Below are 22,800 nucleotides of genomic sequence, written 5' to 3' on the forward strand. Positions count from 1 at the left end.
TCCAATCCAATAGACGAGCTATTGTAGCTCAAATTGCTGAAAAAGTTAATGCTGGTTCCAATAGAAAGTTGTCAGAATACATAAATGCTTTGCAGTTTGCTGCATATGGAGTCATGTAGCCGCAGACTGGTCAAGATGCACATGCTGACCCGTGCCCACAGCCAAAAGCTTCTACAGTGGGCACAGAACTGCACTACGGAGCAATGGCAGAAGGTGGCCTGGTCTGATGAATCATGTTTTCTTTTACACCATGTGGCTGGCCGGATGCACATGTGTCGCCTCCCTGGGGAAGAGACGGCACCAGGATGCAGTATGAAAAGAGGGTAAGTCAGCAGAGGCAGTGAGATGCTTTGGGCAATGTTCTGGTAGGAAACCCTGAGGCCTCTAAATTCTCCAGAATCAGATCTTGCTCCAGTCAACCATCTTTAGGATGTGCTGGAAAAGTAAGTCCCATCTATGGAGGCCCCACCTCACAATTTACAGGACTTAAATGACAATCTACTGACAACTTGGCGCCAGATAGCACAGCACACCTTTAGAGGTCTAGTGGAGTCCATGCCTTGAAGGGTAATGGTGGGTGGTCATAATATAAATATATATTGTATATACATGTACAGTACACTGATCAGAAATAACTTTATGACCACTGACAGGTTAGGATATATTAGGCAGCAAGTAAACATGTTGTTCCTGAGTTTGATGTGTTGAAAGGCAAAAAAATGGGCATCTAAATTTTTGTGTATGGGGCTGCGTAGCCGCAGACGGGTCAGGGTGCCCATGCTGACCCGTGTCTACAGCCAAAAGCACCTACAATGGGCACGTGAGCATCAGAACTGGACCACGAAGCAATGGAAGAAGGTTGCCTGATCTGGTGAATCATGTTTTCTTTTACATCATGTGGATGGCCGGGTGCACATGTGACGCTTACCTGGGGGAAAGATGGCACCAGGATGCAGTATGGAAAGAAGGCAAGTCGGCAGAAGCAGTGTGATGCTTTGGGCATTGTTCTGCTGGGAAACCTTGGGTCTTGCCATTTATGGGGATGTTATTTGACACATACCACCTACCTAAACATCGTTACTGATGGATTTCAGTCCAATTGAGCATCTGTGGGATGTGCTGGAATCCAATTCATGGAATTCCCAACTCACAGGACTTAAAGGATCTGCCACTGTTGGCTTGTGCCAGATACAACAGCATACCTTCAGAGTTCCAATGTTGTCCATACCTCGACAGGTCAAGACTGTTTTGGCGGCAAAAGGGGCTGTTTTCTTGGCAAAAAGAGGAACCTAAACAATATTAGTTAAATAAAAAGAAAAATTTGGGACTTTAAAAGAGGTGCATGGCAGCTAGCTGGCGCATAATTCACACATGATAATGTAATGTATCCAAATACACAGGTGGACTCATAACATGATATAATGTAAAAAGTAAATGTTGTTAGGAACAATTTTATTTAATTTATTATTATTTATTTTAATTGATCAGCAACTGGATAGAAAACATGATTGCAACAATACATACATATGATAAAAATCTTGAATCAATGATTCAATAGGATCACAGCATATTTGAAACATGATTATATGGACCAGGAGTTGGTTGTATACAATTTCAGCAATGTACAGTTGGTACAATGGACAAAATTCAAAAAAAATCAAATGCATAATTTAATAAAGAAATGCATCCTAAAATTTGAACGCGTTTCGTCGAGTATGCTCCATTTCCTCAGGAGCAGATGCATTGGGGATAACTGTAAAGACATATATAAGCAATACTGTAATATGATGGTTGGGCAAGAATAATAAAGAAAAAAGAAGAGGGGAAAATTGAATCCATCCCAATAACTAAATACCACTTTCTAATATACTCACAACTCAGCTCTAGGTGCAGCATGTAATGTTGTGGATAAGGGGTTACTAGGGAGCGTCTGTACCGGGAAACGTGGGAATATGATCCGTGACCACCCGGGGTACAAGGGACGACCTCAAGAGAAATGCAGATTTCCAGTGCTTGGTGACTATCAACAAAAGTAGCAATCTTATGGGGTTCTATAAAAAAGCATATAGGGATACATAATAAATGATAATAAAAGAAATAAAAAATATAAATAATAAGTGTAAACTCATTCTTGAATGGCATGGGTAATATAATTGCTACTGAAACCCAGAATTGGGAAGTAGAAGAAAAACAGTGAATAAGAGTGTAGTAAAATTTATAAATATATAAAGTGAAAAGAAGTGCATGAATAGAAATATTTAGTAGAAGATTGTGCCACAAGTATGCAATAAGGAAAAGTATAAAGGAGTATGTATGAATATAGCCTCAATATAGAAACCAGAAATCAATATTAGATGGGTGGTCATAAAGTTATCGCTGATCCGTGTATATACAGTATATTTTCTCTTGGATGTCACAAAAATGTGTAAATGCAGTTATTTCATTCATTTTTGATACAGTTGGTAAGGGTTAGATCCTTTGCTGACATTTTACTACTTTTATATCCCACTTATGGATATTTGAGGACTCAACCCTCTAAGGCCCCATTCACACCTGAGCGTAGCGTTTTCAGGCAGAAAGTTGCAATTTTACAGTGATTTTGTCACATTTTTAGTGTGATTTTGTACAGGTCAAAGGGTCACCAATGTAATAAACATAAAAACACCCAAATCTGCCTAAAAAAAAGTTCCAGAACTTGTTTGAAATTCAGGCATTTTGGAGCTTCTGGCTTCAGGCGTTTTAGGGGTGGAGATGTAAACCATCTCCATAGTGAATAATTTATTTTTTTCCCCTCCAGCGCTTTGTAGCTTCAGGCTTCAAACTACAAAACGCTCAGGTGTGAATGGGGCCTAATAGCTTCCAATACATCCCCATTCTTGGAAACATTTTGGCCTGTAAATAAAAATAAAGATATAATGTACAATTCAGTATATATACTGATATCACTATATTTGGTTTTGTTTCATTTTGATGTCTTTCTTTAACCCCCACAATTAGGTCTGGATGATCCTCCTTCCAATGGAGCCCCAGAATTAGCTTCGAACGCTAAGTGTGATATATTCCAGGTAGTAATGTGTGCCTGCCTTTTTCTATTAATTGACATCCTACCTTGTTTTAGTGCAGGGGTTGTCAAAAGTTAATTTTCTTAACTGTCATGTAACTCTTTTGTACAGGTGGACAGTCAAGAAATAGATTTTTTCACAGGATCTGCACTGGAGCCTGTGATCAATAAAGCCATCCCTTTGCTAGCACAGCCAGCAAAACCAATTGTTGCCCCGACTATTACATCCCAATCCACTCCAACTACTTATCCTCCATTGTTTAATGCTACCCCAGCATTATGTACAGCAGTGGCGGCACCTGCTTCCCCTGCTGGGGGCATTGTGATGCATGAATTAGAAGTGCTTGGGCAGCAGCTTCTACAGGAGGCAAAAGGGTAAGTTTGTCAGAAAAAGACATGGGAGCTTTACATTTTTTGGCAGGGAAAATATTATATAGTCATTGTTGGATAATGTGGAATCAACAAAAATGTTTTAGTTCAATTTCTTTTTAACTTTTTAGGGCATCGGCAAAGACCACAGGCTCTTCTGTTGCTTTGAATGCTATGCCCACCTTCGCAGTGGTGAAACCACAAAATCATGTTGCAGCTGTAACTCCTTCTTCTGCATATTGTTCTGTGCCAGTGGCCCCTGGTAGCTTTGTTTTTCCACTGCATCAGCAGGAAAGCCCACAGAAAGGCTCCCTTATATCCTTGGCTAATGTGACAGTGGCGCTGGAAACAATAAAAACAAGTGAGTTGTACGAATATAAGTTATCCTTAATTAAAGTGTATGCATAACAAAACATTTTCTTTCTAAATTTGGGTTAAAATCTCTTTCAGTTAAAAGAGAAGTGCAGGATTATAAAAAAAAAAACAACCATACTCACCTAGATGGCTGCAGCATCAATCCCAGCTGCAGCTGTCCTTCGCTAGCTCAACACCAAGAACTGAGTGGTTAAAGACCACTGATCACTCGGTTTTCGGGTCTGCTCTGAGCAGAGAGTTGTGACTGTCAGTCACCAGGTCTATGCTCTGCCTCTTTAGTGCACACTGGAGCGCTGCGCTGTGGAGGGGGCTTGCTAAGATCTAAGCCAGCTTCTGATCAGGAATCTGGGCATATTTTGTCATTATTGTCAAGATCCCCACAGAGCCTAGGCCGGCTCTGTGATGTCATGCTGAAGGTGGGTGACAGGAATTGGCAAAACGAACTGCACTCCAGTGACCCATAGTAGACGAATGACCAAAGAGCTTTGGCCATCATCCTTTTTTTATTTCTGTTTATGTCCAATTGGAGAGATTTCCTTTCACTTCCTGTCCCAGAGATTTAATAGGAAGTGAGAGAAAATGTTTTCCCTTCTCAAACAGTTGTTACCAAGTCAGTTGTGCTCAATTGCAGAATAACCCTCTCCACTTGTTCTGAAGAAAGCTGTAATATGTTTAGTTCCTCATCATTTTCTGTATAGATGACAGTGGTCAACATAAAATCTGCCACAGGAGCAGGCAAAGACAAAAATAAAAGGCTGACAGCCTTTCGTAATCTACTGTTTTGTATTGCTGCTGGAGAGTTCAGTGACGTTGCTAGGCGGGTGTGGGCTGCACCCGGGTGACACCCGTGGGTATCGCCACCGATAACAACGTCCGCTGCACAGTCCCACGCCGCGGCTGTGTCCCTCAGCACGGAGCGGAATGAAGCCACCTCCCCCTCTCTGTTTCCATCCACAGAGGAGGAGGAGCCCGAGCTCGAGGGACACACACCAGTGTGTGTGTGTGTGTATATTTGATTGCTGTTCTGAGGTATGTAAGGGGGGGGGGGGGGTGTCTGTACTGCTGGGAGGGTTTGCACAGGGGTCTGCACAGAGGGGGGGATCTGCACTGGGGGGTGTCTGTACTGCTGGGGGGGTCTGCACTGGGTGGTTGTCTGCACTGGGGGGGTGTCTGTACTGTTGGGGGTGTCTGTACTGTTGGGGGGTCTGCACAGAGGGGGGGGGGTCTGCACGGAGGGGGGTGTCTGCACTGGGGGGGTGTCTGCACGGAGGGGGGTGTCTGCACTGGGGGGGTGTCTGCACAGGGGTCTGCACAGAAGGGGGTGTCTGTACTGAGGGGAGTCTGCACTGGGGGGTGTCTGTACTGCTGGGGGTCTACACTGAGGGGGGTGTCTGTACTGTTGGGGGGTCTACACTGGGGGTCTGCACTGAGGGGGGGTGTCTGTACTGTTGGGGGGTCTGCACTGGAGGTGTCTGTACTGCTGGGGGGTGTCTGTATTGAGGGGTGTCTGTACTGAGGGGGGTCTGCACTGAGGGGAGTGTCTGTAATGCTGGGGGGGTCTGTACTGAGGTGGGGGTATCTGTAACGATGGGGGGTCTGCACCGAGGTGGGGTGTCTGTACTGATGGAGGGGTGTGCATTGGGGGGGGTGTCTGCACTTGGGGGGTGTCTGCACTGGGGGGGTCTGCACGGAGGGGGGGGTCTGCACTGAGGGGTGTGTCTGTACTGCTGGGGGGTCTGCACTGGGGGTGTCTGTACTGCTGGGGGATCTGTAACTGAGGGGGGTGTCTGTACTGTTGGGGGGGTCTGCACTGAGGGGGGTGTCTGTACTGTTGGGGGGGGTCTGCACTGGGGGTGTCTGTACTGCTGGGGGGTCTGCACTGAGGGGGGTCTGCACTGAGGAGGGGTGTCTGTACTGAGGGGGGTCTGCACTGAGGGGACTGTCTGTAATGCTGGGGAGGTCTGCACTGAGGTGGGGGTATCTGTACCGATGGGGGGTCTGCACCGAGGTGGGGGTGTATTTACTGAGGTGGGGGTGTCTGTACCGATGGGGGGTCTGCACCGAGGTGAGGTGTCTGTACTGATGGAGAGGTCTGCACTGAAGGGGTGTCTGCACTGAGGGGGGAGGTTTATACAGAGGGAGGGGGGTCTATATTGATGGAGGGGGGTCTGTGATGAGGGAGGACTATTTGGTGGGGGTGACACCATTTTTTTCCGCACCGGGTGACACCAACCCTAGTGACGCCACTGTGAGAGTTACTCTCAGCTCCTGTCTGGTAAACCTCACAGTGGTCCTGATCAAAAATTATTATCTGAATGCCAAGTTTGGTAGCCGTGATGGTGCCACATCCTGGTAAGTAGATACAGAAAGAAGGTTTATGGAAGGGACTATTGGAAAGGCAACACTATGACAAATATATAAAAAAAATACAAATGTAGTGCATAAGTGGCCCCAATACTTGTTTACTTTATCCAAAACTAGACAAAAATACTGGGCTAGAATTGCACTTCACCAGCTTGTATGTATTTGCTTTCACATTACAATATTACTAATTTCATTGTTTCTGTTGAAAGGAAAATAGAATATCTAAGTGCATTAGAATCTTTTACTGACTCGCTTCACAAGTATAAAAAGACTGAACCCCCTTGTGAGTCAGTTAAACAATCTTATGTGACTTAAATAAAAAAACAAAAAATAAATAAAATTTTGGTCACTTTAATAGAGAGAAAAAAAACAACCTTATGTAGTCATCTATTCAATACTCAGTGGATGTAAGTGTGGCCCAACTAGTATGATACAGTGGGGAGAATTCCACCTCCGTGCTTGACTGTAGGGATGGTGTTCTTAGAGTCATAGTCAGCATTTTTCTTCCCCCAAGCACGGCGAACCCCCCTCCTCAAGAAGGCACATGTACAGTCATTACAATGAACATCTAAATGATTCAGAGAAGGATTAGGAGAAAGAGCTGTGGTAAGATGAGACCAAAATTAATCTCTTTGGTATTAACTCAACTCTCTGTGTGTGGAGGAAGAAAAATGCTGATTATGACCCTAAGAACACAATCCCTACAGTCAAGCACAGAGGGGGAAACATTATTCTTTGGGGCTGTTTCTCTGCTATAGGTACAGGCCAACTTTTTTCGGCATTGAGGGACCAATGAACGCAGCCATGCATTGTAAAATCTTGGATGAAAACCTTCTTCCCTCAGCCAGAACACTGAAGATGGGTTGTGGATGGTTCTTCCAGCATGGCAATAACCCAAAACTTACTGCCAAGGCAACAAAGGAGTGGCTCAAGAAGAAGCACATTAAGGTCATGGAGAGGCCTAGTCAATCTCCAGACCTTAATCCTATAGAAAATGTATGGAGGGAGCTGAAACTTCGAGTTTCCTAGAGACAGCCAAGAAGCCTTAAGGATTTAGAGAAGATCTGTAAATAAGAGCAGACCAAAATCCCTCCTGAGATGTGTGCAAATTTGGTCACTTACTACAACAAATGTCTTACCTCTGTCCTTGCCAACAAGGGTTTCTCCACCAAGTACTAAGTCATGTTTTGCTTGGAGATCAAATGATTTTACTCACTGAACTGCAACTTAATTTATAGCATTTGTTTTATGTGTTTTTCTTCTGGATTTTTGGTTGATATTCTGTCTCTATCATTTAAAATACACCTATTATAAAAAATTATAGACCATTAAATTCTTTGTAAGTGGGCAAACCTACAAAATCTGCAGGGGATCAAATAATTATTTTCCCTACTGTAGATCTGAACTATTATAGGATCTCCATTTTTTTACTGCTACTGTTCAAAAAATTACAAAAAAGAGAATGTCTAGTTTATAATTTATGAGCCACAGTCATTGGCCTTTCTTTCTGCAGCTTCCATACTGAGCGCAAACACTGTAAATTATACATTTTTGGACTTTCAGGTTCCCTCCTGCCAGTGACTGCTTATGATAAGAACGGTTTCCGCATTCTGCTGCATTTTGCCAAGGACTGCCCACCGGACCGTCCAGATGTTTTGGTTGTAGTGATCTCTATGCTGAACACAGCTCCTCTGCCAATACAAAATATTCTTTTCCAAGCAGCAGTTCCCAAGGTATTTATGGATCTCATGACTTGGCATGCTGTTTTTTTCTGTGGCAGCTATCCTTTTAAAATGTCAATTTCTTGGTGTTTTAGACAATGAAGGTGAAGTTACAGCCTCCTTCTGGGACAGAGATGGCAGCATTCAATCCTATCCTACCCCCTGCATCAATCACACAAGTCATGTTGCTGGCAAACCCACTTAAGGTAATGAATAGACATTGGGATAATCTCCCAGATGTGCTATATTTCACAAGTAGTTATGCAAATTTTGCCTTTCTTATCATACATCACGGGACACAGAGCCATAGTAGTTACTATGTGGGTTATAGGCCACCTTCAGGTCATGGACACTGGCACGCCCTAAGACAAAAAGTCCACTCCCTATATAACCCCTCCCAATACTGGGAGTACCTCAGATTTTTCTCCAGTGTCTAAGGTGTTGGTCATGAGTAAAGATGTGCTGTGCTGAGCTTCACTGGAGCAATGCTTGCTGGAGCTATACGTGCAGCTGTATCCATTCAAAGTGTCTTTTAGGCCGAATTGAATGGCACCCGGGCCTCGTGTCCGAAGAAACAAGGTTTTGCCTGTAAACACTTCTCTTTTTGGAGGGCTGGACCCTGGGATCCAGTTCTTTTGGTATTAAGGCCATAAAGTTTTATTGGCGGAGGTGCTATTACAGGCCCAGGATTGTGGGTTCCCCGAAGGTCCCTAGCTCCTGAAGGTTTATTAACAGAACCCACTGTGAAGGGTGAAGATTGGGTCTGTTGGTTTTACCACAGAAAACCCTGCGCGGGAAAGGTAAGTGGAGTTTTCTAAGAAATTTTTTCAATTTTCTTATGACTGTCTCCTTTAAATTAGTAAATGTTGTCATGCCTATGTGTCACCATTGGGGGCTGTATGCAGCACATAGCTTCTCAGGCTTTGCTCAAAAGATCATGATGTGTCGGAGCAGCAGACTTCCTTTCTCTCCAGTCAGCAGCAGACCTCCGGTAAGTCTGGGCGGGGTTTCTTCCTCACCAGACAACCCCCACTTGTGTTGTATTCTTCCCCTCTGCTCGAGGAAGTGCGTTAGGAGAAAAATGTAAAAAAAAGGGTTGGCATGCCCCACTACTCCGCAGCTTCCGGGCTCTCTCCTCGCCATTCCCCCCCCCCCTTTCAGAGTGATCCCATAGGATCAGAAGCTTGCGCGGGAAAAGCTCTTTTTCAAAAGAGAGGGAGGGGGTGGGGCTTAGCTCTGCATTGGCGCCTTCTAACGTCCAGCATGGGAATGTGTTTTAAAGCACCATTTTTACTGCTGCAAACTGACGAAGGGACACAAGAGCAAGAGGAGGTGAAAGAGCTTTGGTGACACAGGCATTCCTTTTGACACATTTCATTTCCTATTTCATCAGGCTGAGCAATTAATAGCAGTGGCAGGGCTGGACTATTGCTCAAGCAGTGGATGCGTTCCTTCTGGTAGTACCTCTGCTTTGTACATCAGGCTATGGTCGGAAGGGGGGGGGGGGGTAGAAACAAAAAAGGGCTCTAGAAAGACTTCTGCAGCCACTAGAAAGCCTAACGCCTTTCAAAAAAGATGGCATCCTTCCCTGAGAGTGATATGGCTGGTCAGAATGAGCCATCAGGGACGTTGGGTGTTGCAGCTGCTTTTAGCACTGCAGCCATTGTATATATTACTGAAGAGGTTTTTTAGGCATGGAACAAAAAATTGATGCCTTAATCGTATCCCAGAGTCGGACTAAGAGTAACAGGGTCAAAAGAGGCCCTGCCGGAGGAAACCCATTAAACAAAATACTAAAGCCTCCTTATGAAGGGGCGCCCCCGCTCGCTTGAGTGGGTGGAAGACTTCTGCAGTTCTCAAGGGTCTGACAGGAACAGTGTCGAGAGAAATGGGTGGCTTCCTCAATATCTCTAGGGTACAGACTAGAGTTCAAAGAGCTCCCGTCTCCTTGTTTTTTCAGATCAAACATTCCCAGAGACCCAGAAATAAAAAGAAGTCTTTCTTTCTGGCTTTGGATCATCTCTTGTCTCAAAAAATGATATCGGTGGTCCCCATGGAAGAGCGATGGTTAGGGTTTTATTCAAACCTTTTACGGTACCAAAACTAAATGGGGATGTAAGACCCATTTTAGATCTCAAAGATCTAAACCAGTTTTTGAATATCCGCTCTTTTCACATGGAGTCAATCCGATCAGCGGTCTCCATTCTACAAGGTGGAGAACTGCTAGCGTCAATTAACATCAAGGATGCTTATCTACATGTACCTATTTTCCCCGCTCACTAGAAATATATTAATGCTTCGAGGTAGAAAATCTTCATTTTCGGGTTGTAGCTCTGCCCTTCGGTCTAGCTACTGCACCTCAAGTGTTTACAAAGGTTCTAGTTCCCCCTTTAGCCAGATTAAGGACTCAGGATATAACGATACTTAGATACATATTTAGAAGATCTACTCTTGATAGATCAGTCGGTAGCCAGCTTAAACCAGAGTTTGGCCACAACAGTCAGCTACTTGGAATACCTAGGTTGGCTTCTCAACCTAGAGAAATCCTTCTTTAAACCATCAAGGAGATTGTAGTACTTGGGCCTGATCATAGATACATTTCGGAAGAGGTTATTTTTGCCCCAGGAAAAGATCAGTTCCATGAGGGAACTGATTCATGTGGTCAAAGCAAAGAAGAATCCTTCTATTTGACTTTGCATGAGATTGTTGGGAAAGATGGTAGCTTCATTCGAGGCCATTCTGTATACGCAGTTTCATTCGCGACTGCTGCAAAACAGTATCCTGTCAACTTGGAACAAGAAGGTCCAAGCTCTGGACTTCCCAATACATTTATCTCCCAAAGTGCGTCAAAGCCTCAGTTGGTGGTTGATACCCAAGAATCTTCAGAAAAGAAAGTCCTTCCTGCCAGTTACCTGGAAGGTGGTGAAAACAGATTCCAGCCTTCTGGGCTGGGGAGCAGTCCTGGAAGAAGCATCTGTCCAAGGAAAATGGTCCAAAACAGAGATGACCTTGCCCATCAATATTCTAGAGATTCGGGCAGAACGCCTGTCCCTGAAGGCCTAGACACTCAGATTATGTAATTGTCCTGTCAGGATCCAATCCGACAATGCCACAACAGTGGCCTATATCAATCACCAAGGGGGCACGAGAAGTCGTGCGGCTCAGAGTGAGGTAAATCATATCCTATCCTGGGCAGAAGACATTCCTTGCCTATTGGCAGTCTTCATTCCGGGAATAGAGAATTGGCAGGCAGACTACTTGAGCCGCCAAATGTTGTTCCCAGGAGAATGGTCTCTTCATCCATCTTTCTGTCAATATGTCTAAGGTGGGGAATTCCAGACGTGGATCTGTTTGCATACAGGTTCAACAAAAAGATCGACAACTTTGTGTCAAGGACAAAGGATCCGCTGACATGCGGAACAGATGCCTTGGTTTTTCAGTGGGATTAGTTTTCACTGATCTATGCATTCCCTCCTGTTCTGCTGCTTTCACAGGAAGGGAAGGAGGTGATTCTTGTGGCCCAGGAGATCTTATTGGTGTATGTTCGACGACCACTTGCTTCTCACTCTCTGGTTTGTAGCTTTATTCAGGGGGTAACGCACATTAATCCTCCGGTTAGGTCACCCCTGAACCCTTGGGGCTTGAATTTAGTCCTGTCGGCATTACAAAAAAACCCTTTTTGAGCCAATACGAGATATTCCCTTGGTCCAAGGAAATTTGTTTTTTTTGTTTGCAATATCTTCTGCAAGAAGCTGCTCTTTCTTGTAAAGAGCCATATTTTGATTATTCATAAGGATAAGGTTGTATAGCCTCCTCATCCTAATTTCCTACCAAAGGTAGTGTCAGGTTTTCCTTTAAACCAGGATATTATTCTACCTTCATTTTTTCCATGAAATTTTTTATCTGCGGAAGAAAGGTCACTACATTCTCTTGCTGTGGTGAGAGCAGTCGAGGTCTATTTGAAGGTGAACGCTCAGATTCGTAAAACAGATGTTTTGTTTGTGTTGCTAAAAGGTCCTAAGAGAGGACAGGTAGCATCAAAATCTACTATTTCTAAATGGATTTGTCAAGTGATTGTTCAAGCTTATGGTTTAAAGAGGATAATTCCACCTTTTCATATTAAAGCACACTCCACCAGGGCTGTTAGGGCTTCCTGGGCAGTGCATCACCAAGCCTCCATGGTTCAAATCTGGCTCAAATCTGCAAGGCCGCAACTTGGTTTTCAGTCCATACATTGACCAGGTTCTATCAAATAGATGTAAAAGGTCATGAGGATATCGCCTTTGGGCGCAGTGTACTGCAGGCTGTAATATAAGTCCTCTAGTCTCTTTGTGCCCTACTTTTGTTGTGTCTCCCAACCTTCAGTTGGCATTGCTATGAGACATCCCACATAGTAAGTACTGTGGCTCTGTGTCCCGTGATGTACGATAAGAAAATAGGATTTTTAAAACAGCTTACCTGTAAAATCCTTTTCTTTGAAGTGCATCACGGGACACAGAGGTCCCTCCCTTCTTTTTGGTATACACGTGTATTACTTTGCTACAAAACTGAGGTACTTCCAGTAGTGGGAGGGGTTATATAGGGAGTGGACTTTTTGTCTTAGGACGTGCCAGTGTCCTATTTTTCTTAATGGTATAGTACAGGACAAATGATCTTTAGTCCTTTAACATGTTTATGTGCAGCTACCTTCAGGTGATTGGACACTGGCAAAAAAAAAAAAAAGCTGCAGAGACTTTCCCTGTATAACCCCTTACACTCCCAGCTAGTTTCAGTTAGGTGATGGACCTCTTCTCTCTATTCAGAAAGGTTACCTCTTTCCTATGGAGGTTTTTTCTTTAAAGTGTTACCAGACCCTTGTTTTTTTTTCATTAAAATAACAAACATGTTATACTTACCTGCTCTGTGCAATGGTTTTGCACAGTGCAGCCCAGATCCTCCTTATCTTAGTCCCACGCTGGTGCTCCTGGCCCCTCCCTCCTGCCGGGTACCCCCACAGCAAGCAGGTGCGCTCCTGAGCCGTGGCTCTGTGTGTCCATTCACACATGGAGCCGTGGTTAGGCCCTTTCCCCTCCATCTCCTGATTGCCTGTGATTGTGATTGATTGCCTGTGATTGACAGCAGCGGGAGCCAATATGAGATCATCTCGCAGCGCCGCTCTCCTTCCTCGCACAGACAGTGCGAGAGGGGAGAGATGAACGGCTGCAGCGGCAGCCGTTCTGATTGTGGAAAAAAAATAAATTAAAAAAATGAAATAAAAAGTGCCATCCGCCCCCAGCAGTGCCATCCGCCCCCAGCAGTGCCATCCGCCCCCAGCAGTGCCATCTGCCCCAGTGCCATCCGCCCCAGTGCTACCTGCCCCCAGTGCCATCCACCCCAGTGCTACCTGCCCCCAGTGCCATCCACCCCAGTGCTACCTGCCCCTAGTGCCATCCACCCCAGTGCTACCTGCCCCCAGTGCCATCCACCCCAGTGCTACCTGCCCCCAGTGCCATCCACCCCAGTGCTACCTGCCCCCAGTGCCATCCACCCCAGTGCTACCTGCCCCCAGTGCCATCCACCCCAGTGCCACCTGCCGTCAGTGCCACCTGCCCCCAGTGCCACCTGCCCCCAGTGCCACCTGCCGTCAGTGCCACCTGCCGTCAGTGCCACGTGTCATCAGTGCCACATAGTGCCATCTGTCATCAGTGCCACGTATCAGTGCCATTTGTCATCAGTGCCACCTGTCAGTGTCACGTGCCATCTGTTGTCAGTGTCACGTGTCATCAATGCCACTTATCAGTGCCATCTGTCATCAGTGTCACGCGTCATCGGTGCCATGTATTAGTGCCATCTGTCATCGGTGGCACATATTAGTGCCACGTATTAGTGCCATCTGTCATCGGTGCCACGTTTCAGTGCCACGTGTCATCAGTGCCACGTATTAGTGCCACGTGTCATCAGTGCCACGTATAAGTGCCACGCGTCATCAGTGCCACATATTAGTGCCATCTGTCATCAGTGCCACATATTAGTGCCATCTGTCATCAGTGCCACCTGTCATCATTGCCACGTATCAGTGCCATCTGTCATCAGTGTCACGTGTCATTGTCCTGGTGCTTCAAAAGTGTAATAAATAGTCAACAAGTTAGATGTGTAACTTATGTTCCTAGAACACATGATGGCGCTACCTGCATGTTGGGCCTCTCTATGTGGCCAGGCTGTGAAAAAGTCCCACACATGTGGTATTGTAATACTCAGGAGGAGTAGCAGAATTTTTTGGGGGGTGTCATTTGTGGTATACACATGCCACGTGAGAGAAATAACCTACCGTATATACTCGAGTATAAGCCGAGATTTTCAGCCTCTTTTTTGAGGCTGAAAGTGCCCCCTCGGCTTATACTCGAGTCACCGCTGTCTGACTGCTCGATCAGCGTATCGAGCAGACAGACGGCGGACATTAAAATTCAAAAGCCGCGCCTCCTTCTCCGCCTCCGCCTGTGATAGGCGGAACACTGAATTTCCCAGCAGTCAGTGTTCCGCCTATCACGGACATCCGTTCTTTCCCATACTACGGACGAGTATGAGAGGATGTCCGTGATAGGCGGAACACAGGCTGCTGGGAAATTGAGTGTTCGGCCTATCACAGGCGGAGGACGGAGGCGCAGCTTTTGAATCGTAGAATGGCCGCCGAGAAGAGCGGCGATCCATCGGCACGACACGGGACGGAGGAGGCACGGGACAGAGGAGGCACGGGACACCGGAAGGCACGGGACAGAGGAGGCACGGGACAGAGGAGGCTCGGGACGACGGCGGCTCGGGACGGAGGCTTGGGACACAGGTAGGCTGGACACACACACAAGGCTGCACGGACACACACACACACACACACACACACACACACAGGGATGGATGGATGGATACACACACACACACACACACAGGGATGGATGGATGGATGAATACACACACACACACACACACACACACACACAGGGATGGATGGATACACACACAGGGATGGATGGACGGACACACAGGGATGGATGGATGGATGGATGGACACACACACAGGGATGGATGGACGGACACACACACAGGGATGGACGGACACACAGGGATGGACAGCCATGTCTCACCCTCGGCTTATACACGAGTCAATAAGTTTTCCAGTTTTTTGGGGGTAAATTGGGGGCCTCGGCTTATATTCGGGTCGGCCTATACTCGAGTATATACGGTATTACAATGACAATTTTGTGGAGAAAAAAAAAAAATGAAAAATCTTAATTTTGCAAAGAATTGTGAGAAAAAAATGACAACATCAAAAAGCTCACTATACCTCTTACTAAATACCTTGGAATGTCTACTTTCCAAAAAGGGGTCATTTGGGGGGTATTTGTACTTTCCTGGCTTGTTCGGGTCACAAGAAGCGAGATAGGCCACCAGTACATCAGATGTGATCAATTTTGTGCGATTCGCACCACAGCTTGTAGACTCTCTAACTTTCACAAAGACCAAATAATATCCACTAATTTGGGTTATTTTTACCAAAGACATGTAGCAGTATAAATTGTGACCAAAATTTATGAAGAAAAATTAATAATTTGCATAATTCTGTCACAGAAACAAAGAAATATGCGTTTTTTTTCAACATTTTCGGTCTTTTTTCATTTATAGCGCAAAAAATAAAAACCCCAGAGGTGATCAAATACCACCAAAAGAAAGCTCTATTTGTGGGAAAAAAAGGACAAAAAATTCATTTGGGTACAGTGTTGCATGACTGAGTAATTGTCATTCAAATTGTGAGAGCACCGAAAGCTGAAAATTGGTCTGGGCAGGAAGGTGTTTAAGTGCCCTGTAAGCAAGTGGTTAAGGACCGCCGCATGGCAGTGTACGTCGGCGCAATGGCACCGACAGGCACAAGCACGTACATGTACATGCTCGCCTTCCAGCGGGTGGGGGGTCCGATCGGACACCCTCCCGATTGATGCGGCAGTCCGTTTCGCTGCTGGAGCCATCCGGGATGAGGGGATGGCCGTTGGTTTCTGGTAGTATAGTAAACACAGGCAGGGAGGAAGTGATGTCATTCTCCTCAGGGCGGTCTTTTTGACCGGACTGCGAGGAGAACAGAGAAAGTAAGTGTTCACCAACACTACACTGACATGTAGGTACACATAGGCACACAAATCCCCCCCCTGATCGCCCCCCCCGATCCACCCCCCCTCTCCCAGTCACAGTGTCACTGATTGCAGTGATCATTTATTTACTGATCACTGCATTTAGTGTCAGTTGTGACAGTAAAAACTGTCAGGGCAGTTAGTGTTAGGTCCAGGGTAGCCCCTTACCCCCCCCATAACTCCCTGATTGCCCCTAGAGTTAACCCTTTCACCCCCTTTTGCAAGTGTCACTAAGCGATCGTTTCTCTGATCGCTGCATTAGTGTCACTGGTGCCGCTAAGTAGCTAGTTATTTTTTTAGGTTCATCGCCAGGTTTTTATAGCGCTAGGTACCCCGATATACTACCCAATAATGGTTTTAACCCCCTGATTGCCCCTAGTTAACCCTTTCACCCCCTTTTGCCAGTGTCACTAAGCGATCGTTTTTCTGATCGCTGCATTGGTGTCACTGGTGCCGCTAAGTAGCTAGTTATTTTTTTAGGTTCACCGCCAGGTTTTTATAGCGCTAGGTACCCCGATATACTACCCAATAACGGTTTTAACCCCCTGATTGCCCCTAGTTAACCCTTTCACCCCCTTTTGCCAGTGTCACTAAGCAATCGTTTTTCTGATTGCTGCATTAGTGTCACTGGTGCCGCTAGGTAGCTAGTTATTTTTTTAGGTTCACCGCCAGGTTTTTATAGCGCTAGGTACCCCCATATACTACCCAATAATGGTTTTAACCCCCTGATTGCCCCTAGTTAACCCTTTCACCAGCGATCACCGTATAAGTGCCACTGGTGACGCTGGTTAGCCAGTTAGTTATTTAGGTTCCCCGTCAGGTATTTATATAGCGCCAGGGACCCCCATATACTACCTAATAAAAATTTGAACCCCCTGATTGCCCCTAGTTAACCCTTTCACCAGTGATCACCGTATAAGTGTTACGGGTGACTCTGGTTAGTTAGTTTGCTTTTTATAGCATCAGGGCACCCACCATTTATTACCCAATAAAGGTTTAACCCCCTGATCACCCGGCGGATGATATCAATTAGGTTTTAGGGTCAGGGTCTGTGTCGCCCCAGGCAGCGCTAGGTTAGTGGCAGTACCGCTAACACCCACGCACAAAGCATAAACCTCCCGTAGTGGTATAGAATCTAAACAGATCAATATCTGATCTGATCAGATCTATACTAGCGTCCCCAGCAGTTTAGGGTTAGAAAAAAACGCATTGTTAGCGGGATCAATCCAGATACCTACTAGCACCTGCGTTTTGCCCCTCCGCCCTGCCCACCCAAGTGTAGTATCGATCGATCACTGTCACTTACAAAACACTAAACACATAACTGCAGCGTTCGCAGAGTCAGGCCTGATCCCTGCGATCGCTAACAGTTTTTTTTGGTATCATTTTATATTTAAATCCGGAAGGCAGTGCTTGGTTTTCGGGGTCCTGTATGTGGCTAGGCTCCCAAAAAGTCCCCCACATGTGGTATCCCTGTATTCGAGAGAAGCAGCAGCATTTATTTTGGGGTGTAATTTGACTTATGCCCATGTGTGAGCAATATATCATTTAGTGACAACTTTGTGCAAAAAAAAAAAAAAATTGTAATATTCCTGCAACTTATGGCAAAATATAAAATATTTCATGGACTCAACATGCCTCTCAGTAAATAGCTTGGGGTGTCTACTTTCCAAAATGGGGTCATTTGGGGGGGGGGGGGGTTTGTGCTATTTTGGCATTTTATGGCCTTCGAAACTGTGATAGGTAGTGAGGAGTGAAATCAAAAATTTGCACCCTTAGAAATCCTGAAAGCAGTGATTGGTTTTCGGGGTGCCGTACGCGGCTAGACTCCCAAAAAGTCCCACATATGTGGTATCCCCATACTCAGGAGAAGCAGCAGAATATATTTTGGGGTACAATTCCACATTTATCTATGGCATGTGTGAGCAATATAACATTTAGTGACAACTTTTTGTAAACTTTTTTTTTTGTGTCATTATTCAATCACTTGGGACAAAAAAAAAATATTCAATGGGCTCAACATGCCCCTCAGCAATTTCCTTGGGGTGTCTATTTTCCAAAATGGGGTAATTTGGGGGGGGGGGGGGTTGCACTACCCTGCCATTTTAGCACCTCAAGAAATTAGATAGGCAGTCATAAATTAAAAGCTGTGTAAATTCCAGAAAATGTACTCTAGTTTGTAGACGCTATAACTTTTGCGCAAACCAATAAATATACGCTTATTGACATTTTTTTTACTAAAGACATGTGGCTGAATAAATTTTGCCCTAAATGTATGACTAAAATTGAGTTTATTTGATTTTTCTTATAACAAAAAGTAGAAAATATCTTTTTTTCTCGAAATTTTCGGTCTTTTTCCATTTATATCGCAAAAAATAAAAATCGCAGAGGCAATCAAATACCATCAAAAGAAAGCTCTATTTGTAGGAAGAAAAGGACGCAAATTTCGTTTGGGTACAACATTGCATGACCGCGCAATTACCAGTTAAAGCAGTGCAGTGCGAAATTATAAAAAGACCTCTGGTCCTTAGGCTGACAATTGGTCCGGGGCTGAAGTGGTTAAGCATGAAACTGTTTTTTTTTTCTGAGAAAAACACGTTTGAAAAACTGCTGCGCAAATACCGTGCGAGATAAAAAGTTACAACAACCACCATTGTATTCTCTAGGGTCTTTGCTAAAAAAAATATATATAATGTTTGGGGGTTCTATGTAATTTTCTAGCAAAAAAATTATGAATTTTACATGTAGGAGAGAAATGTCAGAATTGGCCTGGATGCGAAGTGGTTAAACAATGTGTCACAACCATGTATGGGAGCCACTGGACATTTAAAATCTGGCACCATTTTTTTCCCTCAATCTGCTACTTTTGGTACTACTATGTCTGTGCGGCCTCATTCTCAGCCGCTTCACTAAGCATATGTGCATCATTTTACTTCTCTGCCTGCTTCCTTCATAGTCCTGAGATCCCTGGTTGCCTGCCTGGGTGCAGCAACCTATAATGCCTGGCACAGAAGACTTAACCCTTCCCTCTCCACAGCACCAGAGGTTGTGAGTACTCCTCTGGACACATGGCAGATCACAAGTTCAGGGATGGCCTTTCAAGCTTACACTGATCACATTGCTCTGGGGGGAAGGGGGTGGGTGATGGACCATCTGTTCTAATAGTTGCTCCCCCTGTTTAATTCTCTGCCTTTCTCTGGACACTCCGCTAGTGTTTTAGCTGCTTGTTCTTCCTTCAACTTACCTAGGGAGGTATATTTTGTCACAATGTCTGATTTTAAGGATCAAATTTTTAATTCTTTTTAGAGGTCATAGAAAACAGGGGTCCCATGCAAGCCCCTTCAGTATCCCCTTGTGGGTTCATCTCTGACTTTGCTTTGGCTATGTACACACTTCAGAAGGAATAGACAAGATAGATCCCCACTCTACTTCTGAGAAATTTGAGTGTAAGTAGCTTTCAGCTGAAATTGCATCCATTCTCGGGGATACCTTTGCTACCACTTTTGATACTGTACACTTTTTTTAGCTTTAGAGCAGTCTCAGCCTGCTCACGCTTGGACTCTAACAAGCCATTTGCTCCTCCTAAATGTTTTGATCAGCAGTATCTTATTGAAGAGAGCTTCATGCAAAAACAAACAGTCCCTGTAGTGGATCCTTCCCTCTCTTGTCTTAATCTAGTCCCTGTAGAGGATAATTCTGTTTTCAATAACAGAGTGTATAAAAGGTTGTCCACTGAGCTCTTTTTTCTTGGCAGGCTCCAGCATGCAATTCACAGTTGTTTCTATGGCTGTTTGCCAGACCCTTGCTGTCTATATTTAGTACATGGCCCAAGACCCTAGCTCCATTCTGATGAATCCTTCCGTACACCAATAACTAGAGGTTTACCTATGGCCATACTGTGTGAATAGTTTGGCCAGTATGCTTCATCAGATCTTCAATATCAGTCTTCTCTCTGTCCATATGCAAGAGGATTCCTTGCCTCAAAAGCTGGTCAACAGAAATCCCATACAGGAAATGCCTAGAGTGTCTGCCCTTTGAAGGAAAACATCTGTTTTATCCCTACTTGGATAAGTATATAACAAGGAGTAAGTGAACTCTTCTCCCAAGAAAAGAAAGGCAGATGCTTCATAGGTAGACCTTATACTTCTGAAGCTAAAAAAAAAGTTGTTCCTTTCATCCCTCTAAGGCCTCCAGCTCCAAGCCGAAGTCTGGAGTTAACTTTTGTTAGAATATGTGGTACTCCAAACCAGCAAAATCTGGCTTCAACCCTTTTTCCCAATGAAGGGACAGCCCTCACTTGTCAGAGTAGAGGGACATGTGTCGCCCTTCTGTTTCCAGAAAATCTCACATGTCTAGAGATGGAGTGTGTCTTTTTCAAGCGCTACAAACTGGAGTTTTGGACTCTGCCTCCTTTCTGTTTCATGCTCTCCAGTTTTGCTCTCTTCCTGCAAAGACAGTGTTCAGCAGCCATTGTCCCAGTCCTGAGCAAGTAATGTTTTCAAGGTTTCTACTTAATGGGACACTAAAGGTTCCCTTTTTTTCTTTTACAATAACAAACATGTTATACTTACCTCCTCTGTGCAGTTGGTTTTGCACAAATTGGCCCTGATCCTCCTCTTCTGGGGTCCCTCCGCAGCACTCCTGGCTCCTCCCTGCATTGAGTGACCCGTCAGAGAAGCGTTCTTCTTCAGGACACCCATGTGGGTGTGTTCCCATGTGCTGCTGCTGCGTCCATAGACACAGACAGCAGGACTTGGCTCCGCCAAGACACCGGCCAGAGAGGGTGTGTGCGTCTCCGGCGTGGGAACGAACAGTCTCAGGTGAGTAAAACTGGGGGGCTGGTGCACTATATAGAATGCATTGAGGTGAAAGAACAGGAGGGTTTACAACCCCTTTAAATCTGTTCACAGTTCTCAAGCCAAATAGAGAAGTTCAGCCCATTCTGCATTTGAAACTCTTAACTTGCTCCTTTGGGTTCAGAAGTTCTGCATGGATTCAGCCAGGTCTCTTATTGTCCCCCTCCCTCTGTTGATTGTATTGTTTCAGTAGACATCTGGGATGCTTACTTGTACATTACAATCTTTCCTCATCATCACTATGTGCATTTTGCAGTTGTAAGTCAACATTACCAATTTGTCAGTCTTCCCTTTAGAATACCTAATGGCTCGTACACACGATCAAACAATCTGGTGGAAAAGTCTGGTGGACTGAAGTCCGCCGGACAATGCCCCCGTGTGTAGGCTCCGGCGGACTTTTTTTTTACCCAAAAGTCCGGCGGACTTATTAAAGGGGGCTCCCGGATTCCGATAAGCCCCCCGCCCGCAGACCCCGACAATCAACGGCCAGGGTTGTCGGGAAGAGGCCCTTGTCCTCATCAACTTGGGACAAGGTGCTTTGGGGTGGGGGGGGCACACCCCCCCTTCCCCAAGGCACCCTCCATGTTGAGGGCATGCGGCCTGGTATGGCTCAGGAGGGGGGGGTGCTCGCTCGTCCCCACCCCCTTTCCTGGCCGACCGGGTAGCGTGCTCGGACAAGGGTCTGATGTGGACCTAGGGGGGGGCCCCACGCCGATTTTTCGGCATAGGGATTCCCCTTTAAGTCCATACCAGGTGATGGGGCCAGTGACGCCTCCTTCGCTGGCCCCAGCTACCTGGAGACGCGCTCAAAATGAGCGGACTTTCCTCCGCGTGTGTGGGCGAGTCCGTTCATTTCAAAAGTACGGCGGATAGTCCGGCGGACTTAATACGCCGTATTAGTCCGCTGAAAAAGTGCCGTGTGTGGGCAAGTAGCTCGTTCGGAAAGTCCGGCGGGAAGTCCGCCAGACTAAGTCCGCCGGATAGTCTGCTATGTGTGTACACGGCATAAGTTCCCCTAGATTTTCACCAAGGTGCTTCTCCTGGTCTAAGCTCTGTTAAATTCCAAGGGGATACATATTGTGGGTTACCAAGGCTATCTCCTGATAAAGGATCAGTACTTTTCCTGTTAACCAGTGACCAGCGGACGATTGGATTCTGCAAAGCTGCGATTGGATCCTCAAACTTTGGAAGTTGTCGTTGATTGGAATACCTGGGCCTGACATTGGATATCAGACAAACTTCTGTCCCTCTGCTCTCGTGCCCAGGCTCTTTTGTCCCAAGTTCGACCCTTGATGCAGTGCTACATGAGGATCTTGAGCCTGATGGTAGCTTCCCTCCTGTGGCAACTCAACCTTCTGGCAGCGTAGGACAAACAGGCTTGGTCCGTGTGTCTGACCTGCAAGGCCATACTCTCTGTGACCAGGGGGTTTCCAACTCAGAGCTGAAATCAATCAAACCATTTCCCCCAAAGTTGTCACCATAGATACAAATCTGTTAGGCTGTGTATGAGTCCTCGTTGCCCCTTTGGTGCATGGGAGTTGGTTGTCAGAGAAAGTCTAGCTTCCCATCAATATCCTGAAACTCAGGGCGATCCCTTGATAGCTGAGCCCCTTAGTTGCAATGTCATTCAAGATGACTTCAGTCAGATAATGCCATAGCCGTGGGCTACATCAACCATCAAGGAGGCCACAGAAGTCATGTTGCTCAAAAGGATGCTGACTTGATCCTGTCTTGAGCAAAATGTTAAATTCTGGCCCTGTGCATTGTCCATATACCAGATATGGAAAATTACCAGGTGAACTTTCTTAGTTGTCAGCCAGCACCTGGATCCAGGTGAATGGGCTCTTCATCTTGAGTTGTTTTAAACCTTTTGCTGCAGGTAAGGGATTCTGCACATAGAT

General features: G+C 45.6%; 1 protein-coding gene across 4 annotated transcripts in view; it reads left to right on the forward strand.

Moving 5' to 3' along the window:
- Positions 1-22,800, forward strand: part of GGA3 (golgi associated, gamma adaptin ear containing, ARF binding protein 3) — a 198,585-nt gene that overhangs the window by 157,247 nt on the left and 18,538 nt on the right. For all 4 annotated transcript variants that reach the window (XM_077459653.1, XM_077459649.1, XM_077459652.1 and 1 more), the window contains 5 exons: positions 2,998-3,065; positions 3,174-3,436; positions 3,562-3,791; positions 7,733-7,902; positions 7,986-8,096. In XM_077459653.1, the coding sequence (XP_077315779.1) occupies positions 2,998-3,065; positions 3,174-3,436; positions 3,562-3,791; positions 7,733-7,902; positions 7,986-8,096 (842 nt within the window). The remainder of the gene's footprint in view (positions 1-2,997; positions 3,066-3,173; positions 3,437-3,561; positions 3,792-7,732; positions 7,903-7,985; positions 8,097-22,800) is intronic.

The sequence above is a fragment of the Lithobates pipiens genome, unplaced genomic scaffold (genome assembly GCF_037356315.1).
Source record: "Lithobates pipiens isolate NorthernLeopardFrog02 unplaced genomic scaffold, aLitPip1_a1.2 Scaffold_28, whole genome shotgun sequence".
Lineage (NCBI taxonomy): Eukaryota > Metazoa > Chordata > Amphibia > Anura > Ranidae > Lithobates > Lithobates pipiens.